Genomic DNA, 23494 nt, shown 5'->3' on the forward strand with positions numbered 1-23494 from the left:
TCTGTTTTTCATTTGTTGAAACTGTGTAATAAGTTTAGGATTAATATCTAGAAAAATTATGCTGGTGTCTCTAATATGGATAGATTAGTGAGACACGAAACTTGGAATATACAAGCAATGAAGATTTTCAGCAGTCATGATTCTCTTCATGTTTTGTTGTTTTCCTTTTTTTTTTTTTTTTTTTTTTTAGGCATCTTAAACTGTCCATGCACTCTTCTTGCCACCAAGATGATAGATGATAAACTCTAGAGTCTGCTTTTTCTTTGGCTGTTTATTGTTTCCTATAGAGACATAACAATACTCTTTTGCCCGTGGCGCTAAAATACACGTTTTCAGGTTTTGCTGGGTTCTTTCTAAACTCCTTTTACCTTCCTTATGCACATTTTGCTCTTGTCCTAGTCTACTTTGAAAAATCACATCACCTGAATCATCTGGTTTCAGATGAAGTATTCCTATTGTACTAACACTTTCTTTTTTACAGAAATTTGAATTAGAAAGTGAAATAATAACTGGAAGGTAAGGTTAGTCAAATCTTTGGGTATGCAGACTACTGTAAAACAGCAAATAGGCAATTAAATATCAAGATTCTGTTAAACGTAACCAAAAAAGGACTTTTCAGGTTGTTGTGGTTAGTCAGATGAGAAAACAGTGCAAATGTAGTTGGGCACGTGTAGAGCAATAAGTTACTATTTTACGTGCACTCAGTGCAGGTTCAGTGTTCCGGAACTCGAGTGGTTTTGCCTCTAATGTATACATTCTTTCACCATAATATATTTTTATTTAATGGATACATTTATCCTCATCTCTATCAGAAGAAACTGATTTTACATATATATATATATATTTAGTAGCATGAATGATGGTATGTCTCATGTAATAAATAGGGTTTTTAACTGAAACAGGAAAACTGAGCTTTCTTCGGTTCAGATTTTTTACACCAAAATAAGCACTCCTTCAGGGAAGAATTTGTGCAAAATACATTAATTAGTTTAGTGACAAGTCAACTGTTACAGCCAAGTATTCAACAGAATGTTAAGTTAAAGTAATAAGACATGGTGTCTTGATTACAGAGTTAGGAACATTTTTGCTGCTGTGGTCTGTTAGAACTGACCTTGGGCTGTGTGTTTATTTACCACTTGTGGGGTAACAATCTATAACTTTACAACTTCTCAGACTGAGTGCTGGTTTCTGATCTCAGGACATCAGCCCGGGTTACTCCAGGAGATCTGATGAATCTACTGATCAGCATCTGCTTACCTTTTTTCAGGACCTGGTGTCCAGTGGCAAACATTGCAGCCCTGCAGTAGTCTTATACCGAGTACTGCACTTCTATTGTTAATAGTAAAGAGCACAGGAGGTAAAGCACTGTAAACTAGTTTGCCTGCAGTTCCATTTTATTAAAAAATGCTCAGGTCTTGTTTCACTGACTACTTCAAGCAAACCTTCTTCTCTCTCAGAAGGCAGACTTCCTTCATTAAAATATAAACCTTTCCTGTGGTCTGACACACATGGGCAGTATTTAAAACTGTAATTCTTTATAGTTTTTGTCTTCTGTGCTAAAAAAGGTGCTCTTCTCCCTGGCCACAGACCTTGCCTGTAGCCTCCCTCTGACCTGTGGCAGCCCAGTGGAGTGGTTGGGGTTAAAAACAAGCTTTTCTCTTAACAAACTGATCTGGTTTGTGGTGCAGACCTACAACGGTTGCACTCATTTAAGAGCAGACAGTGGAATGAAAGACTAGGGTGGGATCTCCTAAACTAGGATGAGGAGAGGGGTGGGTTTTGGTCTTTGGGGGTTGCAGAGCCAGTCTGCTGGTGAGCTATTGCCAAGATGGCCAGCCTGTCCTCTCCTTCCTCCATCCTCCCTCCTTCACTTGCGTTAGATGTAGAAATCACATGCTGACAGGATGATTGTTCTGCCAGATCAGCTTTCAGATTGTTTTGGGTAGCCAGGCAAAAGAGGAGGAAAGGTTTCTATCACCTCAGTGAGCTGAATTAACCTGTCCTGTAGCTGTGTGACTGGGAGCAGGGGATCAGTGTGTGTTTGGAAGCAGATGGAGGGTCTGGCCACAGCTAAGATCAGCTCTGACCACGCTGAGAACCTCAGCCAGAGGCAGTAGTTTCATGGAGTTTAAGCTAGTCGGCTGCTGCTGCTACCATAGGGGGGATCCTGCAGTATCCTGCACGCCCACAGTGCCTCACCACTGCTCCCCTTTCTCATGGGTCATCAAAACTACTCACAGAGCCGAGCCATGAACCAGGTCAGGATACTGATTCAGATTTTAATAAGCCTTTCTCCACCCCCACCCTTTAGATGTATGTTGGATAGCCAAGTGCTCATTTTGGCACAAAGACTGGGACTAGAAGGAGTTTTGGGGGACAGGTGAGACTGATTCTTTTGACTCTGAAATTAAACCCTGAGGTTTCTGTTTCTTGATACATGATTAGGTCATCCAACAGGTTTCTGCTGGGGATATGCTTTACTTTCTCCCATCCCCTTTCCTAGCAACATGCTCCTCATGCTTATTTTAAGCTGTTTTGGCACTTCCTGAATACCTCTGTGAACTGGTCCAACTGGCTAGCCTCGTTTTCCTCTGTCATGTGGGTTGAATCTGCACATAGGAAGGGCTGATAGATGCCAGTGTCAACCGAAGGCAGGGAGGGTGTGTGTTTGGAAGAGGGGAGGCAGAGGGTGAGGCCTATTAGCACTGTCTGGCTGCTTCTGGAACCAGAACCCCAGGGAAAGGACTGAGAAATCGCATCATCTGGTTGAGCCTTGTTGTGCTAAACCAGTCTGGTGAGCTCTGCAGATGGAGCTGGACCCACATGCCTCAGAGGTGATTGCTCCTCTCCCTCCTTGCTAAAAGCCATTGCTTTTGTCTTTCTGATTGTTTCTTCATCACACTCTTGATTGTTTTCAGAAGTGATGAATATATGTCTCAATTGCTTGATCTCAATGTAGATTTGTAGTTTATTAGAGAGTTTACAATTATGTAAATTTGCTGTGAAAAATCTGCTGTTTCAGGTTTGGGTCTGGAACATCCTCATTTTCTGTTCTCTTTAAGGATTCAGTAGTAAAATAAGAAAATTAAAAACAGAAAGCTAAAATTATGTTGAGAGTGTAATTTTCTCTGTAATGTATAGGTTAAGAAAGCACAAATAAAATGCATAAAGTAACTTAAAAATGGAATAAGTTAAAAACCAGATTTACATACACTTGAGAAGAAAAGAAACAAAACTGCTTTGCCCCATTTTTGTGAATTTATCTTTAAAAATAAAAAAATAGCCACGTTGTTGATGGTTTGGCAGCTGTGCGGATGACATCAGCTCTTCTATTGTGAAAGATCTCCTGTCTTTTAAACAGCCTTATGGCATTTCATCAAGTTTTGGTGATTCAGCTAAATTAAAACCCAACTGGTTTTAAGTCTCAATTCCCCTAACTGCTAAACCAAACTTATTTCTGACCACAGTCATTGCTAGATTGCCTGTCTTGAAGCAGCATTGAAACTTTATATCCCACAGAAGGCAACTTTATTTTGAGAATCAGAACTAAATGACATGCTGAAAGGAAATGTACCCTTTAATTCAGAGTTGTTAATCAGAACCTGTCAGTACACAGTGTATTAGCTTTAATCTGACTTGCTAAATTTATTAATAAATTTGGTGACTTTCAAAAAATCTTGTAGACTACATGTGTAGCATCACTTTCTCTTCAAAAAGAGCTTGGATTTATTTAAATTAGAAAGATGTATTCAAAATAAATATGTTTTGGGTGGCACTGGCTTAGGCTGAAAAAACTTTTACCTTCATTGAAGATACCAGACTCAACCATAAACTAAAACTTCAAAGGTATAATAACAGTGTAGATTACTAATTGTAGTAAATTTATTTGGAAGATGTATCTATTCAGAGGGAGACATCCAAGAAAGAGAACTTGTAAAAACATTTTGTGACTTTCCTCCAAATCTTTATTTGCCTAGAGCAAAATTAATCGGTTTTTACATTGCCCTCCTTGACATTTGAAAGAGGGCATTACCTCATGTATTGCACTATTAATTGCCAAAATAAATGATTGCTTGTAAAGAGTAATTTACTATTACTGCTATATGCAGAATGTACGTATATGTATAACTATATACACATAATGTATTACTATAGAGAAATTTTTTCTGTTCTGGGACTGATGTGTCATTTGTGGACATTAAAATTGCATTATAATGGCTGTAGCATTATATATGATATACATATTATATTTGATACATATGCCAAAATTATTCATCTTGAGTAAGGAATAGACACTCCAGGCTACTCTGTGTCCCATTTATTACTTGTTTTGCCTAAGTGAAAGATGATTTCGGAGACTTTGTAGGACAAAAATTACTTCTTCCCCAGTTCTTTTAGTGGTGATCTATCTGGTTTAGAATTATTTAACAAAAAAGGAAAAAAAGAAAGAAAGTGGAAAAAGAAGGAAAGTGGAAAAAAACCCCAAAAATTATCATAATGGAATTCATCCATCCAGCGGAAGATGCATGGATGAGAGTGCTGGCTGGGTGTTGAATGGGATAAATACACTCCATGTCTGTGACAGGCTTAACACCCAGAATCTACTCTCAAGTCAGAACTGTGCAGAAAATTGACAGTATGGGTAGCTGACTGAGCTTACATAGTGACAGCTGGAACTGGGCAATGGTCAAGAATGGACAAAATCACAGGTATGTTCTTTGCTTCTCCAGATTTCCATTTCCTGCAAAATTATACATATGCATGCTGACCATTTGTACTCTGTCGTCTTCCCATTTCAAGAAAATCATAAATTTCAATGGCCCCCTGTAGGTTTTTACAGCAGGAGTTGCCAACATAGGACCCTGCATCCCTCAGCCACTTCATGCAGTGCATGTTATGCTGACCTGGCAGTTTAGGGCAGAGCTCAGCTCCACTCCTTAATGGGAGGCTGCTGTTCCAGCTGCCTCTGCTGTCATTCACACCAGAGATAAGTGGTGTTTTTCTTTTGACTGTCAGCTATATGAGTTTCTGGGGTGTAGCTCTTGCTGTCAGGAACTTTGGGCTGTGGTTCTGCATTGCTTTGGCCTTTAGCCCATCTGCATCTCAGTGTGAACTATCCATCCCTGCAGTATTTAATACTACAGGGTTGCATGCTTGGTGAACCTCATAAATACTAATCCCCGTGTTTCCTTTGGGATGTAGATAATCTCTTAGAATTTAGAAATGTTAGGTCACTTGATTAAGTGTGTTATGCAAGTATCGTGACAAGAATCCAGAAATCCCTCTATACTGCTTTTCTATGCTTCATTGTATTCTGTAATTATTTGAACATAATGCTAGCATTTTATATTTTTATGCAGGTCTTGATGTAAATGTTAGATTACATTTTTCAAGTGAGATATCTCTGAGCCATAAACCTGAAAAATTTTAACAGAGTGCAGGTTGTTAGAATTACTGCTCAGTTCTCTTTACCTTCAACACAGCATCCTTAGAGTGATGCAGATGGACTTTGGGTGTTTCACATAAAAGGCCACCACAACAGGACATAGCTTCAATAATTCAGAAGTCTCATATGATCAGTTAAAATTAGTTTCCTGGAAAAAGTAAAATTTTGACTTTCGTTTTCCTTATTTTCACATTGGAAGTGAAAGTTTAACATTTACTTTTGCTGTCTCTTTTTTTTTTTTTTTTGATATTTAACATTGTAGGCTGTAATATTAAGTTTGTTCTTATTTAGAATAACTTCATTTTTTTTATTCTGTAGTTGTCTAAGAATGTAGTAACCTGGATAAATGCTTCACCGAGTTGATATGTACTAGGATTTTTTGCTTCTCTCAGTGAATCTGGATTTAACTCAATTGTTAGTGTGGTGTGGTACTTTTGAAAAGAAATAATATGTTGTAAAAAAGAAGATGGATGCTTCAAATGTCTGCTCTTGTTGAAATTATATAAAGTTTTGAAAGGTTAGAGAATGAATACGATATTCTAGTATAAATCTTTCCTTTGGAATCAAACATTGCTATGATAAACGTTAGAAGGAGTAATACTAGATCTAGATGTTAGTAGCATTTAACTAAGTGAATTAAGGTAGGTGAGCTTCACTGTTAAAGTTTGTGTACAGCTCTCTACCTTGTCAACATGATGGCAGGAGGTTACAGTGTCTCAGGGCTCTTAAGATCAGTATTCTGTTCGTTCTCCCAAGGTTAATGTCAAAGCTATTCCTCAAATGCTTTTATTTTAATAGAATAAGAGAAAGACTCAGAGTTTTGTAGAAAACTCATTATTGCCATAAAGCAGCAAAAGGTCACAAAATGTCTTTCCTCAGTGAAGTAGCAAAGCCCCTTACTTCTTCGGTAATTCATTGTCACAGTGTAGGTTGGAAGAGCCCTTGACATTTCCAGTTTCCTTGTTGAGGTGAGATAATTGCTCTACACATCACGGTTCAAAAAAAGAGGAATCAGTACAAAGCACATATATTCAAAGGCCTTGTAAGCTCTGCATTTCAAAGTGTCCTTACCAAGATTGTTCTTTCTGCTGGAAATATTTTCACGAACTTTCACATTAAGTAAGGCGTCAGAGCTACAAATTATTGTGCAGCTTCAGAAATGTACCTTATAAATGGGGTAAGCCAATTAAAAAAAGTTTTATTTCTCTAACTGAAATAGAAAAATCACTTTCTACCATCTGTGAGCTATCTTTCAGAAAAAAACTCTAGAATATGTTTTTTATTCACTCTAAAAATGAAGGAAAATTTGTTGGCTTTAGAAGAATGAGCAGAAAAGCAAAAATAAATTGACTTTATCTCGGTGAAGACATTAAAGTGAAGATGGAAGAAGGTGCTTTGTGTCACTTCAGGCCTTTTCAAAAAATGTGCAAGACCTTCTTTCTGGTGAGGAGAATTGTCTGTCTGCTGTAGTAGAGGCAATCACCTAAACCAGCAATCCACAGCACTGCAGCAGACCTAGAAATAGCCTTGAAGAACTTGATTGGCTCTCACATTGATAGTGTTTGTTTTTTTATTGTGAAGAGGGAAAATGTTACTTAATAAAACAGTGCTATTCAAAGCTACCTTGTAATTTTGGTTTCTATGAGATTTTTTGTCTTTGGTACTTCATAAGATGGCAAGAATCTAAGAAGCATAAACAATATTATAATTAAAGGTTTGTTAATGTACAACAAGCAGTATCTACATAAAAACAGTCTGTTCCCAAATAAGATACTCTTATATATATTTTCTTTAAAACAGTCAAAATCACCTGCTGGGCTTTGATATTTAACTTTTCCACTATATTTATGAAGACTCTAAAATATATATATTTTCTGAAACATTCAGTAAGCTCTAAATTTTGCCTTTATTGTGGATGATGGTGGCTGTGAATGTTAAGATAAATATCCACAACATTTTTTTCCTGCCTGTTTCTCCATCTCTTCCCATTTCTCTATCTCTTCCCAAGATTTCACTCGGGTAAGTAGTGGTTAATTCAGAGACAATACAATGAAGTTGGCTTAAATCATATACTATGAAAGGATATATCCCAAGAAGGAACAGTCTATACATTTGTAACATTATCCATTATAATCACAAAATTAAAAACAATTGCTGCGTTTTTGTGAAAGTTACTCTAATTTCGTTTTTGCAGTTCATTGACTGAGATTTGCTGAAGTTCAGCAGTTATCAATAAAGGCCTTAAGATAATTTGCAGAGTGTCAAATGGATCATAGTGAGACATAGTTTTTAACCAGAGCTGATTATATGTCAGTTGACTGAGCTGTCTGCTGGAGGGGAGCTGAATTCAAGAGCTGAATGAGTTGCTGGAGGAATATGAATTATATTCATGCCAAGCTAACAGTATGCTCTTTGCTAAAGCAATAGGGAGAAATTCTTAAAACTCCTTCTGGAGTTTGCTTTGTCTTATGCATTTCTTGATGAAAACGAGGTGACAGGCTGCTCCACAGAATCAAGTCTAGCAAAAGGTAATTCTTGTCATGAAGTTTCCACTGTATAAAATGCTAAAAATAAACTTGCAGTATAGCACCAGCAAATTTATAGTTCATCCAAGTGAAACACAGTGCAAAGTTTTCTGTTTATGGTCAAGTGAGAATTTTGCTTGGGGAATCCTTTTCTTTTTTGTTGAGGACATTTTCTGCTTCTGATGCTATAGGAGAGAGAAAGTTATAAATGAAGAGTTATAAATCTATGGAGAACAGCCATGTGTTTCCATGCTGTTAACAAACAAATGTGGCATTTTAAAAGACCTTATGTTTATAAATAAAAGATATATGAAATCCAAGTGTATCTTCTAACTGTAAAAAATATTAACTGTAACCTTTGTCCTTCAGCTTTTGTAATTATCAATAAAATTTTCTTTGAAAAATATAGTCTTATCTTGCAGGTGAGTAGTTGATTCCTCTGACTGGTGTAGGATTTTAGCAATTTTAGTAGTAAATTATATTACTACATTAGAGACAGTCCTTATTTTCACTGTAAGTAAGAGACTTGATTTAATATTCATAAGTGGGAATGAAAAATTTAGTACTTGCTCTACTCTCAATACTGTAACCACTGTGGTCTGGGGTATATAATAAAAAAAACTTCAATCACGTTCAATATATTATTTCCTGAAATCCAGAAGGAAAAAAAAAAAAATCTCACGTTCAAGTAAAGCATGTTGGTGCTTAATCAAAAGCATAAAACAGAATGAAAATCCATTGGCATTTCTGACACAGTATGTGGATCCATACTACTTTTATTCTGTGTGCAGATGAACGGTGTAGATGGTACCAATTTTTAATTCCTGAAGTGACCTCCACTAGAAATTGTGTATTCTGAAAGCTATTTCTCTCTTCTTATATTCCCTCATTAAACTTTCCTGCAACCTTTTCTGTTTTCCCCAGATCCAGGTACTTAAAAACTGGGAAATACCAAAGGAAATATGGATTTTTTTGTGTGTGTGTGTACCATTCTGGTTTTTATGGTGTATTGTAGAGACCTGGGATTTAATGTATTTGTAGACTGTCTGCAAGTCAAACCATAGGCCAGATCACTTGCAAATGTAAAACATGCTGTGCCTACAGAATATTTTGCATCTTTAATGCTAGGAGAACACATATATCATTGAAGTAAGATTTACAGAATAGTAGAACGTTGAGAATTTATTACAAATGGGGTACCTACTAACTTTCCTTACTTTCTTGTAGAAATGGAAAGTTTTACATAAAAATTTGGTTTTAGTGGAAATCAAAATAACCCAAACCCATCTGGATATCCCATCACTTATTTTCTGTGTTGTCATTCAAAATATTTGTATGTATTACATGATGTGAAATGTAAAGTACAGACTTCCAGAGAGCTGGGGAGAAATCTCTCCTGGAAGATGGGAGGTGTCTGTTCAAAACTGTTTGTAACAGACAGAGTAACTCAGCTGGTTAGTGTTTTTGGTGTGGCCTGAGAATTTCCTCAGGGAGGAAACTATTGGTCAGTTGGAAAAATGCTGCTGGAGGAAAGTTCAGAAGATGTGGTTGTGGGAAGCAGTGCTGACCACAAAGAAGAGTTACTGGGTGGCTTCTTGAGTTTTACTGCAGTGAAGTTATAGTTCGTTTCTTGACTTGGTGTTCCCATGTGTGGCTCCATGCTCCTATAAAGCATCAAGTGTTTGGTTACTTGTTACCTCAAGTCTGCCTTCTTCCTGCTGTTTCAGCACTGCAGGGAAATATGTTTAAATAAACACTTTTTTGATTTTATGGAACGTCAGAGCATGGTGACATGGTTTTTGGAGCAGGGAAAATTACTCTGAATTAATTTTCATCTGCTCATCCATAAGGCTCAGTTTTTGGTATAATTCATGGCATTGTGTGTTCTTATTTTCTTAAACTCTTTCTTTTGAGAATTGGTAAATCATGTATTGGTACTTTTGTTTTGATTTCAGAATCACTTTTATTTGAGGAGTTGATTAAAGCTTTTGTGTTGTTGCCAGAGGTGATTGCTGTAAATGCAAATGGGGAAGCCTTTCATATTACAGTTTTGTGGAAAACACGTTGTGTCTACTCAGCTGTATGGATAAAGGGGAATTTAGCTTCATTTATTTGATTAAGAGAAGTTGGTAGGGTGTAAATTCCTTGTTTGTTACTGCTGATGCTTAACCAGTCTGAACCAGAGCCCACTGGAATTAATGGAAAGGTTCCCATTTGTTTCAGGGTAGATTTTTTCAAGCCCTAACAGACTTCCTGGTGTTCCACAGCTCAACGTTAGTAAGGCACAGGAAGCCTACCAATCATGCAGGATTTGAGTGTGTGCATGTGGTGAGAATTCTGGCAGGCTGAAGACTGCTGTCATGAGGGTAATTTTTATGTGGAATTTCATAATATTTAAGACAGTTTTGTTTTTGTTTTTGTTTTTGTTTTTTACCTATGCTTCTGCTATTGTAGCTCAAAAATGGGGAAAGATGATTATAAGGAGTTTGCATTGTCTATTGTTATGAAAGAAATCACTTGTGAATTATTTTAAGTGCTTGGGTTTTCTTTTTTCTCTTTACTGGGCAACACATAAATAACAATTTTAAATCTTGATAATAGCATCAAATAACTAAGAACAGAAGCTTTTATTTTAGTGGAAGCACTAGGAGAATGATTCTATTACCATTTTTCAGGCAACACAATATGGTGAATACAATAGGAATTTACTGGATTATTAAAATAGTATGTTGATTTAAAAGATGATCATGAAAATACTAGAAAATACTCTCTTTCTGTTTGGGTTTCATATGTAAGTGGGTTTTGGTTTGCCAGTCCCAGACTTCTGTCTGGGGATCTCCTCTGTGGTTTTTATAGACTACTAATCAGATCACAAGAGTCAGGGAGGCATATGCATCACCTTACTATGAAAATAATTCTCGTTACTGGTTGTTGGTTTTAAGTCCTAGTGGAAGTAGTGGGCATGGTTTGGTTCAACTATTTAAGCAGAATTCTACTCTGCAACATATATGGAGTTGTTCAGTTCTCTCTAATGAAAACATTTTTAAAAAACAAGGAAACTTTTTTAATGTCTAAGAGTATAATCTCAGCAGAATTTGAACATCTAATTTATCCCCTTGAGACTTAACCACTGCCAGGTGACACTACCTTTTGAAAGCCTGTATGTTAAGAGTGAGAGTCTTCAGTGAGCGGACAGCCAGTGTGCACAAGATTGAGTTATTTTAGATCATTTGCAATATCTTTTTTTGAACATATGTGTGAGTGCCACTTCATTCCCTAAAGCTGCCTCAGAGCAAGCCCTGGTTTCTGTAGTTCAGTCGTTTCTTGCTGTCTGCTGTGTGGTGCAGCTTTTAGTGGCTGTGTCCCTTGCTCTGAGGCCGTGTCTGACAGAAACCCATGATGAGTGCTACGTGTCACACCTGTAGCTCTCTGTGTGTCCCTTCAGCATATCTTAGCAGAGATAGGTCTGAAAACATGAGCACTTGCAGTGATCCTCCCAAGAGTCTCTGAATATGAGCAGGACTTTGTTGCATTGCTGTCGGAGTCACAATTTTGCTTACTGATAAAATGTAATCTCTTTATCACCTTTATAACCTGGGGTTGAGGATGTCAGGGGACTGGCATCTCAGAGAGTTGTCCTAGCTGTGCTGATATGCTGAGATGTGATTAAAATATTTTAAGAAGTGATAGAATAACATGGAGATTTTCTATGAAACATCTCTGGTGTCGTTCAAAAAAGAAATTGCCACTCCTTTGTGCAGGAAACGTAGTCTAGTCCTGTTGGAACATGTCTACTCCTAGCCAAAGCAAACAATGAATTTCCTAAATAAAGAATTCATATCTTACTCAGTGTTTCAGTATGTTTGAGTTTTTCTCATTGTGGCTACATGGTGTGCAGTACTGCCACTCCACATTTCAGTCACCCTGAGAAATACTAGAAACTGCCTAGATCATGGAATTTCACTCAAGATACTTCATGAGGTGTGTGTAGAAAGTTCAGAGTACTTGAAGTATTTGGCCTGCATGTTCAAATGATATGTCCCCTGTCATTTAAAACAATAACGTTTTGATTACATGATTGCATTTGGCCAGTGTCCTACAGGATGGGAGGGAGCAAAAAAAACCTGGTCCCTGGAGTTCCATAGAAAATGCAAATTTAATTAAGTAGAGTGTGCATCTAGCGGAGGAGTTTTGTTCACAAGGGATTGCATGCCACCTAACCTTGCGACTGGTTTCTGAACTTCCTCAGTCTTGTTTTTGAGATGGGAAGACCAAAAAAGTTTTCCAGTTGGATGGGGCTTTTTGCTTTGTTAGGAAGTCCTTTTCTAATCTTTCCTTTCACTCAGTTCTCTTTTTGTGCAATGCTAACATAATTTTGAAAAAGTGTCAGCTCAATCTGTTGTGATTCCAGGGTTTCAGTCTTGGTTATGAGTGTCACAAAGGCCATTATTTTATGTTTATATGGATTTCAGGTTATTTTTTCACATATGCATTGCTTTACCTGCATATGTGTTAAATATCATTGACTATTTTAATGCCTATTACTCAGCCTCATACAGGCCTTCTGTCATTCTTCACAGCCAACTTTAGATAGCTTGTCATTGTTCACAGTCTCATGTTCAATGGTATAGCTCCCAGCATAAATTCCTTTAGGAATCCAGTGGTGGCCTCTCCAGTGATGAAATCAAAACTAGGTTTTTTTCCTGTTATTTTTGGATGCTTTTCTGTCCATGTGAGGATCTTTCCATCTTTTTGTATTGTTGCTTAGTTTCTTGACCTACATGGCCATGTGGCATGAGAAGTAAACTTTTGTTCCATGTGGATTTTGCTATTTGTTATTTAAGTACTGGAGTGGAGTAACTAAACAAGTTATAGGAGGTGTTGCATAGCCAGACAAAATCTATACTGAAATGCAAGCCTTGAGAACTACAGAGAAAAATTTTAGTTAATAAGAAAACATCTAGGGAATCTCTTTGTGCAGAATACACTACACACTGCAAGATTTCAAACTGTTGAGACAGCCAGTGTGGTATATCCACACACTTGTGTCACAGGAAATGCTGGTGATATTCCTACTTGGGCTGAATGCTCTTGAATTTGCTTTACACCTGCAAAGCAGTAGCGCCTGTCTGCTATTTGTTCAGATGTGTTTTTTATTTGGACTGCAAAGAGTGTGAGTCGTCTAAAATCTTAACTGACCCTGGGTTTTGTGGCTTTTCTTAATACTGACTTTTCAATCTTTTCTGTCAAGCAGGTTGCAATTAAACTTGGAGCTTTTTGTGATTATATTTTCTTTGTCATATGGCTGCTGCATTATATTATCAGAAATAGAAGCTTAACTATAGAGAATGCTGATTTTTTTTTATTTTTTCCTGTGGGAAATATGCTGAAAAAGGTAGATATCTTCTAACATCCTTGTTTTGCAGATGAAGAAACAAGGGTATTTTGCTTCTGTTTTGCTTTTGCTCCATTTGCTTCTGTTTCCCTTAAAGGACACTGATTATATGCAGCTGCTTAGAAAAGAATGTTTTTGTTGCTGTGTAGGATATTGGAAAATTGTAGGCATGGCCACTCTGATATTCACTTAGCTGTTCAGATTACTCTTTGGTCAGGGCTCTGTCTCCCAGATAAATAATTGTACGAGTTTGAAATCAAACCAGTGGGAGATCATAAGTCAGAATTATAATTTATAGGGAAAAAAAATTAAAAGAAATAAATAAATGCAGTAGTACAAGAACACTGATAAAGACAGAATACAACCTGACACCCTATGGTGGTAGCAGTCCAAGCAGAGTGGTTCTGTTGAAGCAGTGATCCTGTAGAAATAATGGGTCTGAAGATCCAGCCATAGCTCTTGTTTTCTGGGAGTCCAGTAGGTAAGCGCTGCTCTGGTGTTCAAAGTCTCAGCTTATATCCAGGCTGGAATGCTTGGTTCCTCCCTCTCGGCAGAGCATCTCACAATGGGATGGTGAGTCATGTGATAAGGCCTGATGGGCCCATTAACAGGAGATAGTCCAGGAGGGGGTTATCTGTGAGTCATGTGGCAAAGATGCTGATGGGCCCATTAACAGAAGATAATCCAGAGTGGGGGTGGCAGGGAGCACTGCCTCATCTGGTTTCAACAGTTCATGAAGATGGTGATAGAATATACTTAAACCCAGGACAATAATAAATTAACGGTCCTTTGTCCTCCTCCAAAATTTTTCCTCAGTATCCAGCATTGCCTCCCCACATGCTTGTATTGTAGACCACAGTGGACAGAAATACAGCACACTTCAAGCAACATCGTTTTGGGCGCTTTAAGTTTTGTGGTCAGGACCTTGCTAAGTGGCATGTTAGAGAGAACTCTGTGCTCTTTGATCTCTTACCAGCCAGGAAAACTTGTTCTCTACGGCGGTCATTTTCATCCTCTTAATCATACACTGAAGGCAGAATGTTTTATTTTTAGATGAACTGTCTATTTATGTTGCCACGCTTTTTTAAGTTTCTACCAATTGCTTGAGTTGGTCTCAGTGAATGAAAGAAGGAAAGCTAGAGGAATGAAAGAGGAATTGATCTGTATTTGGTAGATCTGCAAAATACTATGAATATTGATATGGAATATCTATAGTCCTCCTTTTATATCACAGCTGAAGATTTACACTTTATTTTGTTTATCTTTTTTCTTTCTGACAGTTAAAAATTAGATATCAGTGTTTAGATGAGTATACTCTTATGAAACTAATTGTATTTAATAAAATGTTTCCACAAACTTGTCTTATAGATTAATTTAAAGAGCAGGCCTTTCTTTAAAAAGCAGGTTCAAATTGTACCTTTTGTTTTCTTTAGATTGTGAATTTGCATATTGTGGGTGTGGACTATCCTTAACCATTTTTACAAATAACGGTTAGGTGGTACTTGGACTATTTGCTTTGCATAGTAAAAAGCAAAGGATTGAAGTGAATCATAGGAAATATTTGCAAAGGAGCTTACAGATCTGAATTTTCCAGCCTTTCTACCAAGTGTTGCAGTGGCTTTTTGCTGCTGTCTGCACTCTTCTTGATTTTGGATGCATTATGAAAACTTTTTTTCCAATTATTTGCTCTTGGTTGAATATTAAATATTTTAGAGATTATTAGTGAAACTGTTGGAACCTGACTTGGACAGATAAAGTGGATTCATAGTTTCTATACAGGAAGATGAGAGCTTCTGATAGGCATCTAAAGCTGTAAAATGCAGTAAACTGGATCAGCCCTTCTTTCTTCTATTACACTGTACCATTGCAGGCATCAAAGGATCATGAAATTGTTTTGATTTGCAGCAGTAGTAGAAGAATTTGAAAGGTTTTGAGTTGTACAGAAAATAAATGGATTTTCAGACATTTTTGTGGTTTTCATGGTAGTCAGATAAATTAGTATTTTTTAATTTTAGGTAAGTTCCTGGTAGATAACTAGGATTGTATGAGCCAAGGAACAGATGATTGATTCTCAAGCATATATTGATCAGCAGGGTAGAAATGAGAAAAAAATTTGCTTCCTATTTTCCACCTCCAGAAATCATTGCCCAGTTGGATAGATGAGGTAATGAGTTAAGCAGAAGGCTGCTGTAAGTGTGTGCAAAAATATGTAGGAAGACAATTTTTTTCTGGAAAAGCTACCCTCATAACATAAATGATGTTTTAAATTAGGAGTACACATGGGATATTGAATGAGGTCAGAGAGCTTTTTTGAAAGGCAAGGAGGATTAAAGCAGGGCTAAGCACATTGCAACATTTTTTATGATCTTTCCTAGGCTTAGGAAGTGAAGTGAAAGAACAGATTGCTGGGCGAAGTAAGAAGTTTTGGGTTATCTTTTCTGTTTTATATTGACTTTTCTGTTAGTAACTGTGTCTTGGGACACACTTCAGTATGGCAAAACCCATCATCTTGTAACATTTCTGTAAATTTTAGGGTCTTTTCTAAAGTTTAAAATTGTATGACTAAACAGGAAATAATGTAGGTGTCAGATCCTGATTTCAATGTGAATCCATTATTTCAATTGATGTCTTCTTGATTTATGTTCCGTTGTAAGTGAAAAAACAGCCCTAAGGAAATAAGTGACCTGTCTGTACACACTGATCTGTGCACTGGAAGTCACTGCTGGTGCAAACTAATGTTACCATTGCTTTATTCTACCCCTGCTTTAAAGAATAGAACTTGAAGTAAACTAAGGGATATGCTAGGAATTACTTAGAGTGTTCATGGATTTGTGAAATCATAGTTTAAATCTGAATCTGAATCATATATACATAGAGACGAGGGCAATTAAGGTGGTGGAAGATTTCAAGTGCAAGACTTGGGATGAGTGGCTGAGGTCACTTGGTTTGCCCAGCTTGGAGGAGGCTGAGGGTCGACCTCAGGGCAGCTTACAGCTTCCTCAAGGAGGAAAGCAGAGGGGCTGGTGCTGATCCCCTCTCTCTGGGACTGCTGACAGGGCATGAGGATGGCACAAAACTGCACCAGGGAAGTTCACACTGGGCATTACGAAGTGGTTCTTCACTGAAACTGGCTCCCCAGGGAGTGTCCCAGCTCCATGCCTGTCAGTTTGATATGGTTTAGTTTGGGGAGTCCTGTGAGGAGCTGAGTGTTGGAAACCATGATCCACATGGAGTCATATCATCCTTGAGATATGATATGGTGCTGTGATTCTCTACTTAGTTTTTGAGGAAGTTTTGACCCTTTCAGATCAGTGCATACTGAGATTAATATAATAGAAGTTGCATAATTCTATTTCAATATAGCACTTTCTTTTGTAAGTTTTTTGCCTCTCCTGAACTGAAAATGATTTGGTAACGCATCTTGTGTAAGACCACACCAAAAATCTGTCCAGTTCATTGTTCTGAGAGTAGTAGTTGTGTAGGACAGCGTACATGGGTGCAAGCATATAAATACACTTCTCTTGTGTGGCCTCCACAGCCTGCTCCTAATATTTAGGATATAAGAATTCTTGAGGGATTCTTCTTCCAGTCTGTGAATCCTTTTATTACTAACCTGCGTAAACTTTGGGCACCCACAGCATTCCTTGAAAAGGAATTGAGTTTGGTTTGTAATAAGGAAATATATACTATCATTTATTTTCAATACATGGCATCTTAATTTATTTAATGTCCTTATTGGGAAAGACTTTTTGTTCCTTACTCAGTTTCCTGTGGCCACACAATTCCTTAGACCTTTGTCCTTTCTCTTGTCAGTTGTCCATTTTTGAGGTTAAAGAGTCCTATTTACTTAGTCATTCTTCACACAAAAGTTGTTCCATAGCTTTAATCTTCCTTATTTCAGGTCTTCGTGTCTTTTCTGTGTCTATATTTTAACATGGGAACCAAAACTGCGCAGTACACCATGTGAGGCACAAGAAGGACCTCAGTGGTGGCATAGTGTTCTGTGTGTTGCCGATTTTAGTACTGGGATTGCTTTTCTGGACAGCCTCTGGACAATACTTGTTCATTAAAACTTCACAAACACTTCCCTAAATAGCAGTAGCTAGTTCAGAGCACATTCTGTTGTGTATCTGTTTTCCCTGCCATGTTCATTACTTTCCCTTTTGTTGTACTTAAATTTGTGCATTAGCAAGACTAAGTGCACTGAAAGACTGTTCACTTTTCCAAAAAGTCCAGGATATTTTCTGGTCAACAGTTAGGATATTACTTATGTACTTACCTGGTAGTAAACTTTCCAACATCCTGCCTGAAAAATATACTATGGAATATTCAAATTATCAAAATGGCAATTATTTTTGCAAATGTAGCCAATGTTTTGACTGATGCTTTCTGAGCATCTTGTGTAGATTTTTCAGAGTTAATGACATTGACCTTTGGAAAAATCAGGTTTCTTGAAGGTGCAGATTAGCTATTGAAAATTACATAGGATTTTTCATCCTAATTTGAAATATGTGTGTGTATAGAAACAATGTAAGGTAACAGAAGTAAAAGAACTAAGCTGAAATTTTCATAAGGGGCAAAGGGCCAGACTTCTTAAGTGTTTACTTTTGTGGGTAATGAGAGTTGGCCACCTCAATTCTTTTAAAAATCTGATCCTGAAACCATTTTTAAGGCTGTCAATACAAAGGATTTCTTGAAATATGCTATAAACTCCAAAATCACTTACCAAGGACAATGTCTTCACGAGGACCTAGCTTTTACTATGGAGATGTGAAAGCTGTTTGAATACTAATTGGTGACCTAGAACTCCAACCAAAACTCTAAAATCTCTAGACAAATGCTTTTTGCCATTAAATAGTTGAAAATAAATATCTGTATGAAAAGTCACTGCTTTCTTAATTAATACAAGTTTTGTCATTTCCCAAGAGACTGCTTAGAAAAGAAAAACGACTACTGGTGAGGATCCAAAGTTGAGCTTCAGGAAACAGTGGCTTCTGTTTGACAATAATAAAATTCATGGGAAAGGCTGTGGGACTTTCTTTCAAGGTAAAAACAAAGCCTTATTTCATTAGCCATTGATAGACTGATCCAACGGCAAAAAAAAGTAAAATGTTTTAGCCTCTATACAAGCAAAAGCGTCACACTTTTTATATAGTAGTTTAAAAGGAGAGAATGCAGACCTATGAAGGCTGGCTTGATTACGGAGTTTAATAAAAGGCATCTGTCCTTTGACGGCTGAATTAGTCCACAGGGCTGTTGTTACTGTCAACCATAATAGGAAAAAAAAAACCAAACCAAACAAACCCAAACCGAAAACCTCCCCCACAATACAGAACAAATGCAGAAAAAAACCCCTGCTTAGATACTGTGGGAGTGAACATTTTGTCTTGAAAGGGGGACAAAACCAATGTGACTTCTTCAGTCTGCGAAATCAGAAAAGGGATCCCTGTAAAATTCATACACCAAGGGAGAAGACAGCCCAGGCATTTTGCATTTCACCTGCACCAGCAAAAGCTGAAGGCAGGTAGAAACTTATAAGCTGGGCTGAAGAGAAGGAGGAAGATGGGTAAATGCAGCAGGAGGAATATCTGAGTTTAAGCTGTAAGTCTTAGGATGGGAAGAAAAGAATTCATATCAAGCAAATTTTTTTTTTTAAATAGTTCTGTATCTGATGCTTATCTAATGTAATAAACTGACAGTCCTGTAAGTATCCTTGTAGAGAGCATTCCAGCAAGCATCAGTCTGTTTTCCATGACCAATACATTTGATGAAAGTTGGCTTGTACTGTCTGGAAAGCAATGCACTTCCCTGAATAATAGACAGTACATTTCTTGGCACAAAACAAGCACTTGAAATGGGTGAATTAACATGACTGACAGAGTTCTGTTTATAACAGCTCAACATGAGGTAGTATAACCATTTCTCTTCAAGAAATTTTGCTGAAAGATAGTATTTCATCAAATAATTTCAACTTCATACTCTGGTAAAAGCATTTTTTCATTTAGAAGTCTAGTTTTGTTACCTGGACCAAATCAGAGTGTTTAAAAACTGTTTTATCTCCTTGAATCTTATTTTAAGTCTCATACAAGGCATTCTAATCATATTTTGCAAAGTATATCTAAAAATACAATCTTTCATACCATTTATTTGGAGTATTTTAAATAGTTTATCTCGTGTAACATTGTGGCTCCACATACTGTGTGTAGCTCAGCAAGCAGAGGCATATTCTTCATGCTAAACTTTCAAATCAGAAATGCAGGTTCACATAATTTCATCTTTAGACCAAAGCTTGAAACTGTCATTTTGAGACATGAGTTTTAAAAAGCATGATTCTCTTTTTTTGACCTGAAGAATGTCCTTCATTATACTTAAGATAGTAGATGGCAAAGAGAAGTAGTCAAGGAGGGGCAAAGCAAAAGACAGAATAACAATGATGTTGGAAAGTAAGCAGTATTAATCTTTAAACAGTTTACTGTTTTCTATGGGCATCACATGGCTGTGTGAGGATTTGTCTTCCAGAAGATATTCTGCCTGGGTTATTTATGAGGTTTTCCTGGTTTTCATAGGGGTTTGAGTTTGTTGTTGTTGTTGTTGTTGGGTTTTGGTTATTTGGTGGGGGTTTTTTTTGTTTGGTTTTTTTTTGGGTTTTTTTGTGGGTTTTTTTTTTTTTTTTTTAATCAGCTTCACTGCTTCTTGATCTAAGATGAGCTGAGTCCTCCCAAGTCTGTGTATGCATATTCCAAACAAGCAGCCCCTTTTATGTCCGTATTAATCTGGGAACATTATACAAGTCTGATGTAGACAAAGAAAATAAACTCAAAGTGTAAAGTCCAGTAAGAAAATAGAAACTTTGCAAGTCCTTCATAAAAAATAGAATAATTGTGTCCTAGCATTTCCTTTCCCAACCTGCTGTTCTTCTTTCCATTAGATGTGTATTTGCCTCACTGTGTTTGGCTGAATTCACTCTTTTTAAAATACCTAGTTCTGCTTCCTATTGGCTCATACATGATCACTGTACATCTCATGGATTCTCATCCAGAATCTGTCAGCTGAGTCTTTCAGGTTTCCTAAAGTGGTTAAAAACCATCTCTTTTGGAAAGAAGCTAGAAAATCAACAGTGGTTTCTCTCCATCTTCTAATGTTTCTTCTAGCCTGATTAAAGGTGCCTTCTGGTAGTCATTGGTAAACTGTTACCAGCTGATACAGTTAATATAAAACTTCTAGATTTTATGTCTTGAACTCCTATTGTATTTATGAAAGCTGAAATGGAAGTTGGTTTGGGTGCCCCTGGTCTGTCTGACTCGCTTCCTCCCTGTTGGTTTCAATAACAAAGAGGTCTCCTAATCATCCCTGGTCAATGCATTTTAATCCTTTTTCCTGAGCTCTCTTATAAGGAGCTTCAGGTTTCTTTGGAGAAGGAATGTATGCATAGTTGACATTTCAGTTTTCAGTAGCGTCTGAATGTGAGTGCCACATTTCACATAGCTTCTCCAAAGACAGTAGATCGGCCACAGAAGCAGCTTGCTGACCAGATGTGGATTTTTGTGAACACAGAGTGCTCAGCCCAGGGAGACAGCCCACAGGTCAGAACCTGGGTCTTGTTCCCTGTGGTGACCTGAGAGAATTAACAGTAGTAGCATTGACTCAAGAGATCTTTCAATCCTATATTCCTACCTGGCAAAAGATACAGGCACTGGTATGACCAAATTTAGCAATTCCAGTCTTGAGTGTTCTTAATACAGGTATATGAGACACATATAATATCTGTGTACAAAATTAGTCCAGTTGTCTGGACTCAGCTGTGACATTTTCCACTGGTAAGTTTTTAAAATGCAGTTCAAGTGCAGAGTTAAATACATCCATTGAATCATAGCACAGATCTTTGCACATATATACAACGAATTGTTTATCCAGTAGGGAAAAATAAATGGGTGACAACAAACTGTGTTGTTTTCCAACAGAGTTCTAAAAATTACCCCATGAATATGCAATGTACCTAACTTAGTTTACTGTTTGATTAAGGTCTTGGCATTGACAAGAGGACATCTTTACCACAGAGCAATTCTTCTCCATGGGATGATGCACTTTTCAATACATCCATACATGCAGCAATAAGACATGGAAAATGGAAGTTACTAACTGGATATCCAGGTAACAAAATAACTCCTTTTTGTACAGTGCATCCTATCTCCCACCCACCATAAACACAGTTTAATTTGATTTTATGTATTTTAATTTCTTTTAGTAATTCTGCTAATTTCTTAGGTTTTTGACCATATGCAAAGATCTAGAATGAGCACTTCTAAAATCCAAACTATGTATTTTTTTTCATTTTCCAAATATTTTGTCTGCAGCTTACTTGAACTGTAGGGAAAAAACCATATCATATAGATAGATTTATCATGTGTATTTCATAGAGTATCTCAAGTTGGAAGGGACCCATAAGGATAATAGAATCCAAGAAGAAGATCCATTAAATTATTTGATAAGAGATAAAATTACATGGAATTTTGAATCTCAGTGGTGCAGTGAGTTTTTTTGCATAAATGAGAGTCCTGTTTAGGTAGCCCTGGACTAGAGAGACTTTGGTGCAGGACTAGAGTTAAGGTGTGCAGCAAGAGTCACTGTGCAGGGGCTTGTCAAGAGACCTAGTGAATTCATCACTTACAGCAAAACTCTGTGTCTCCACACTTCTGCTCTGTATCTCAGAACTGACCCTTGGTCTGTTCCTGTTCCTGTAGGCTGCGGTCACTGGTTCCCTCCACCATCCTTGTTCAATGAGTCACAGATTCAGTCATCTGATCCATCAACAAAGAGGCTTTGGCTGTTTAATATTGTTCGTGATCCTGAAGAGAAAAAGGATGTGTCTGAAAAATACCCTCATGTGGTGGAAAAGCTACTCTCACGGCTTCAGTATTATCACAAACGTTCAGTGCCTGTGTTCTACCCTGATGAGGATCCTGGCTGTGATCCAACAGCAACTGGGGCCTGGGGTCCTTGGGCATAGTGCACGCGTTGCGTCCTGAAAAAAAAACACTGTAGCAGAGTCTGGTCTATGGACTAAGAGTCTTAGTCATGTATTTTGTGCTTTCTTTAATGAGCTGTTGCTAATTGTGAGACTATTCTTTGAATGATTCAGTATTTCTTATTCTTGATATGTTGGGGATCTTATTTCAGTCTTTTCCTTCTCTCTCATTCCCAAAAATTGTATGTGAAATGTCAGTAAAATTATATCTATTATATATATATTACATATATTTTAATATTCTTTGTCTGGAATATACTTTTAGTGCAGAAGATAAAAATTGCCTCCTTCCTTGAAAGAAATTAAAAGAAATTTAATTCCTTGTAAGGAGTCATGGCAGCAGGGACATCTAAAATTAATCAGTCTTGTGGAGTATACTGAATTCTGGTTTCATGTTTGTCCAGAAGACAAATTCTACTTAAAGGTATTATATACCTGTATTGGCATATAAATATTTGCCTTTGACATGTACTTTTATCCAGAAAAAGGAAGAGTAAAAGAAAGAAAACCTCACAAATACAACAAAATCTCTATTTCTTGTTCACTCTTAGTGTGTCAAACCAGAGTGGAGAGTGGTGATCAACTGGAGTGTAGGGCTGTCAGGTAGAAGGATCTTGACAGGCTGAAAAAATGGGTGAATAAAGATTTAATGAATTTCAATAATTGCAGAGTCCTCCACTTGGTGTGGAACAGCTGCATTCAGGAGTACCTGCTGGGCCATGACCAGATGGAAAGCATTTTCATGAGGAAAAAATCTAGGCATCCTCCTGGACAATAATTAGGACAAGAGTTGCCATTTCCTCTCTAGGTGAAGAAAACCAACCACATGTTGTTCCTTATGAGCAAGAATATAGCCAGCAGCTAGGGTAAGTCTTAATTCCCTTCTATCAGCACTAGAGCATAGCATCACATTTTGAGGTTCCCTATACAGGAAAAGTATTGACAAGTCGGAGTTAGTTCAGTGGAGAACTATGAATATGATTGTGGGGAGGATTAAGAAATGGGTTAGTTTATGCTGGTGACAAAAAGGTGAGAGCTATCCTCAGCTACCTAATGTGAGAGCATAGAGAAGAGGAAGCCAGACTCTTCTCAGAGATGCACAA

At 37.3% G+C, this 23494-nt stretch overlaps 1 protein-coding gene across 1 annotated transcript in view; it reads left to right on the forward strand.

Annotated features, from left to right (window-relative positions):
* ARSB (arylsulfatase B) overlaps window positions 1–23110 on the forward strand; it is a 63464-nt gene extending 40354 nt beyond the window's left edge. Inside the window, exons 7-8 of the mRNA XM_066181253.1 lie at window positions 21389–21517; window positions 22108–23110. Of these exons, the coding sequence (XP_066037350.1) occupies window positions 21389–21517; window positions 22108–22373 (395 nt within the window). The 3' untranslated portion in view covers window positions 22374–23110. The remainder of the gene's footprint in view (window positions 1–21388; window positions 21518–22107) is intronic.
* The last annotated feature ends 384 nt before the right edge of the window (window positions 23111–23494 follow it).

This window comes from Chamaea fasciata, unplaced genomic scaffold, assembly GCF_029207755.1.
Source record: "Chamaea fasciata isolate MVZ Bird 193981 ecotype frontalis unplaced genomic scaffold, bChaFas1.0.hap1 SCAF_4, whole genome shotgun sequence".
Classification (NCBI taxonomy): domain Eukaryota; kingdom Metazoa; phylum Chordata; class Aves; order Passeriformes; family Sylviidae; genus Chamaea; species Chamaea fasciata.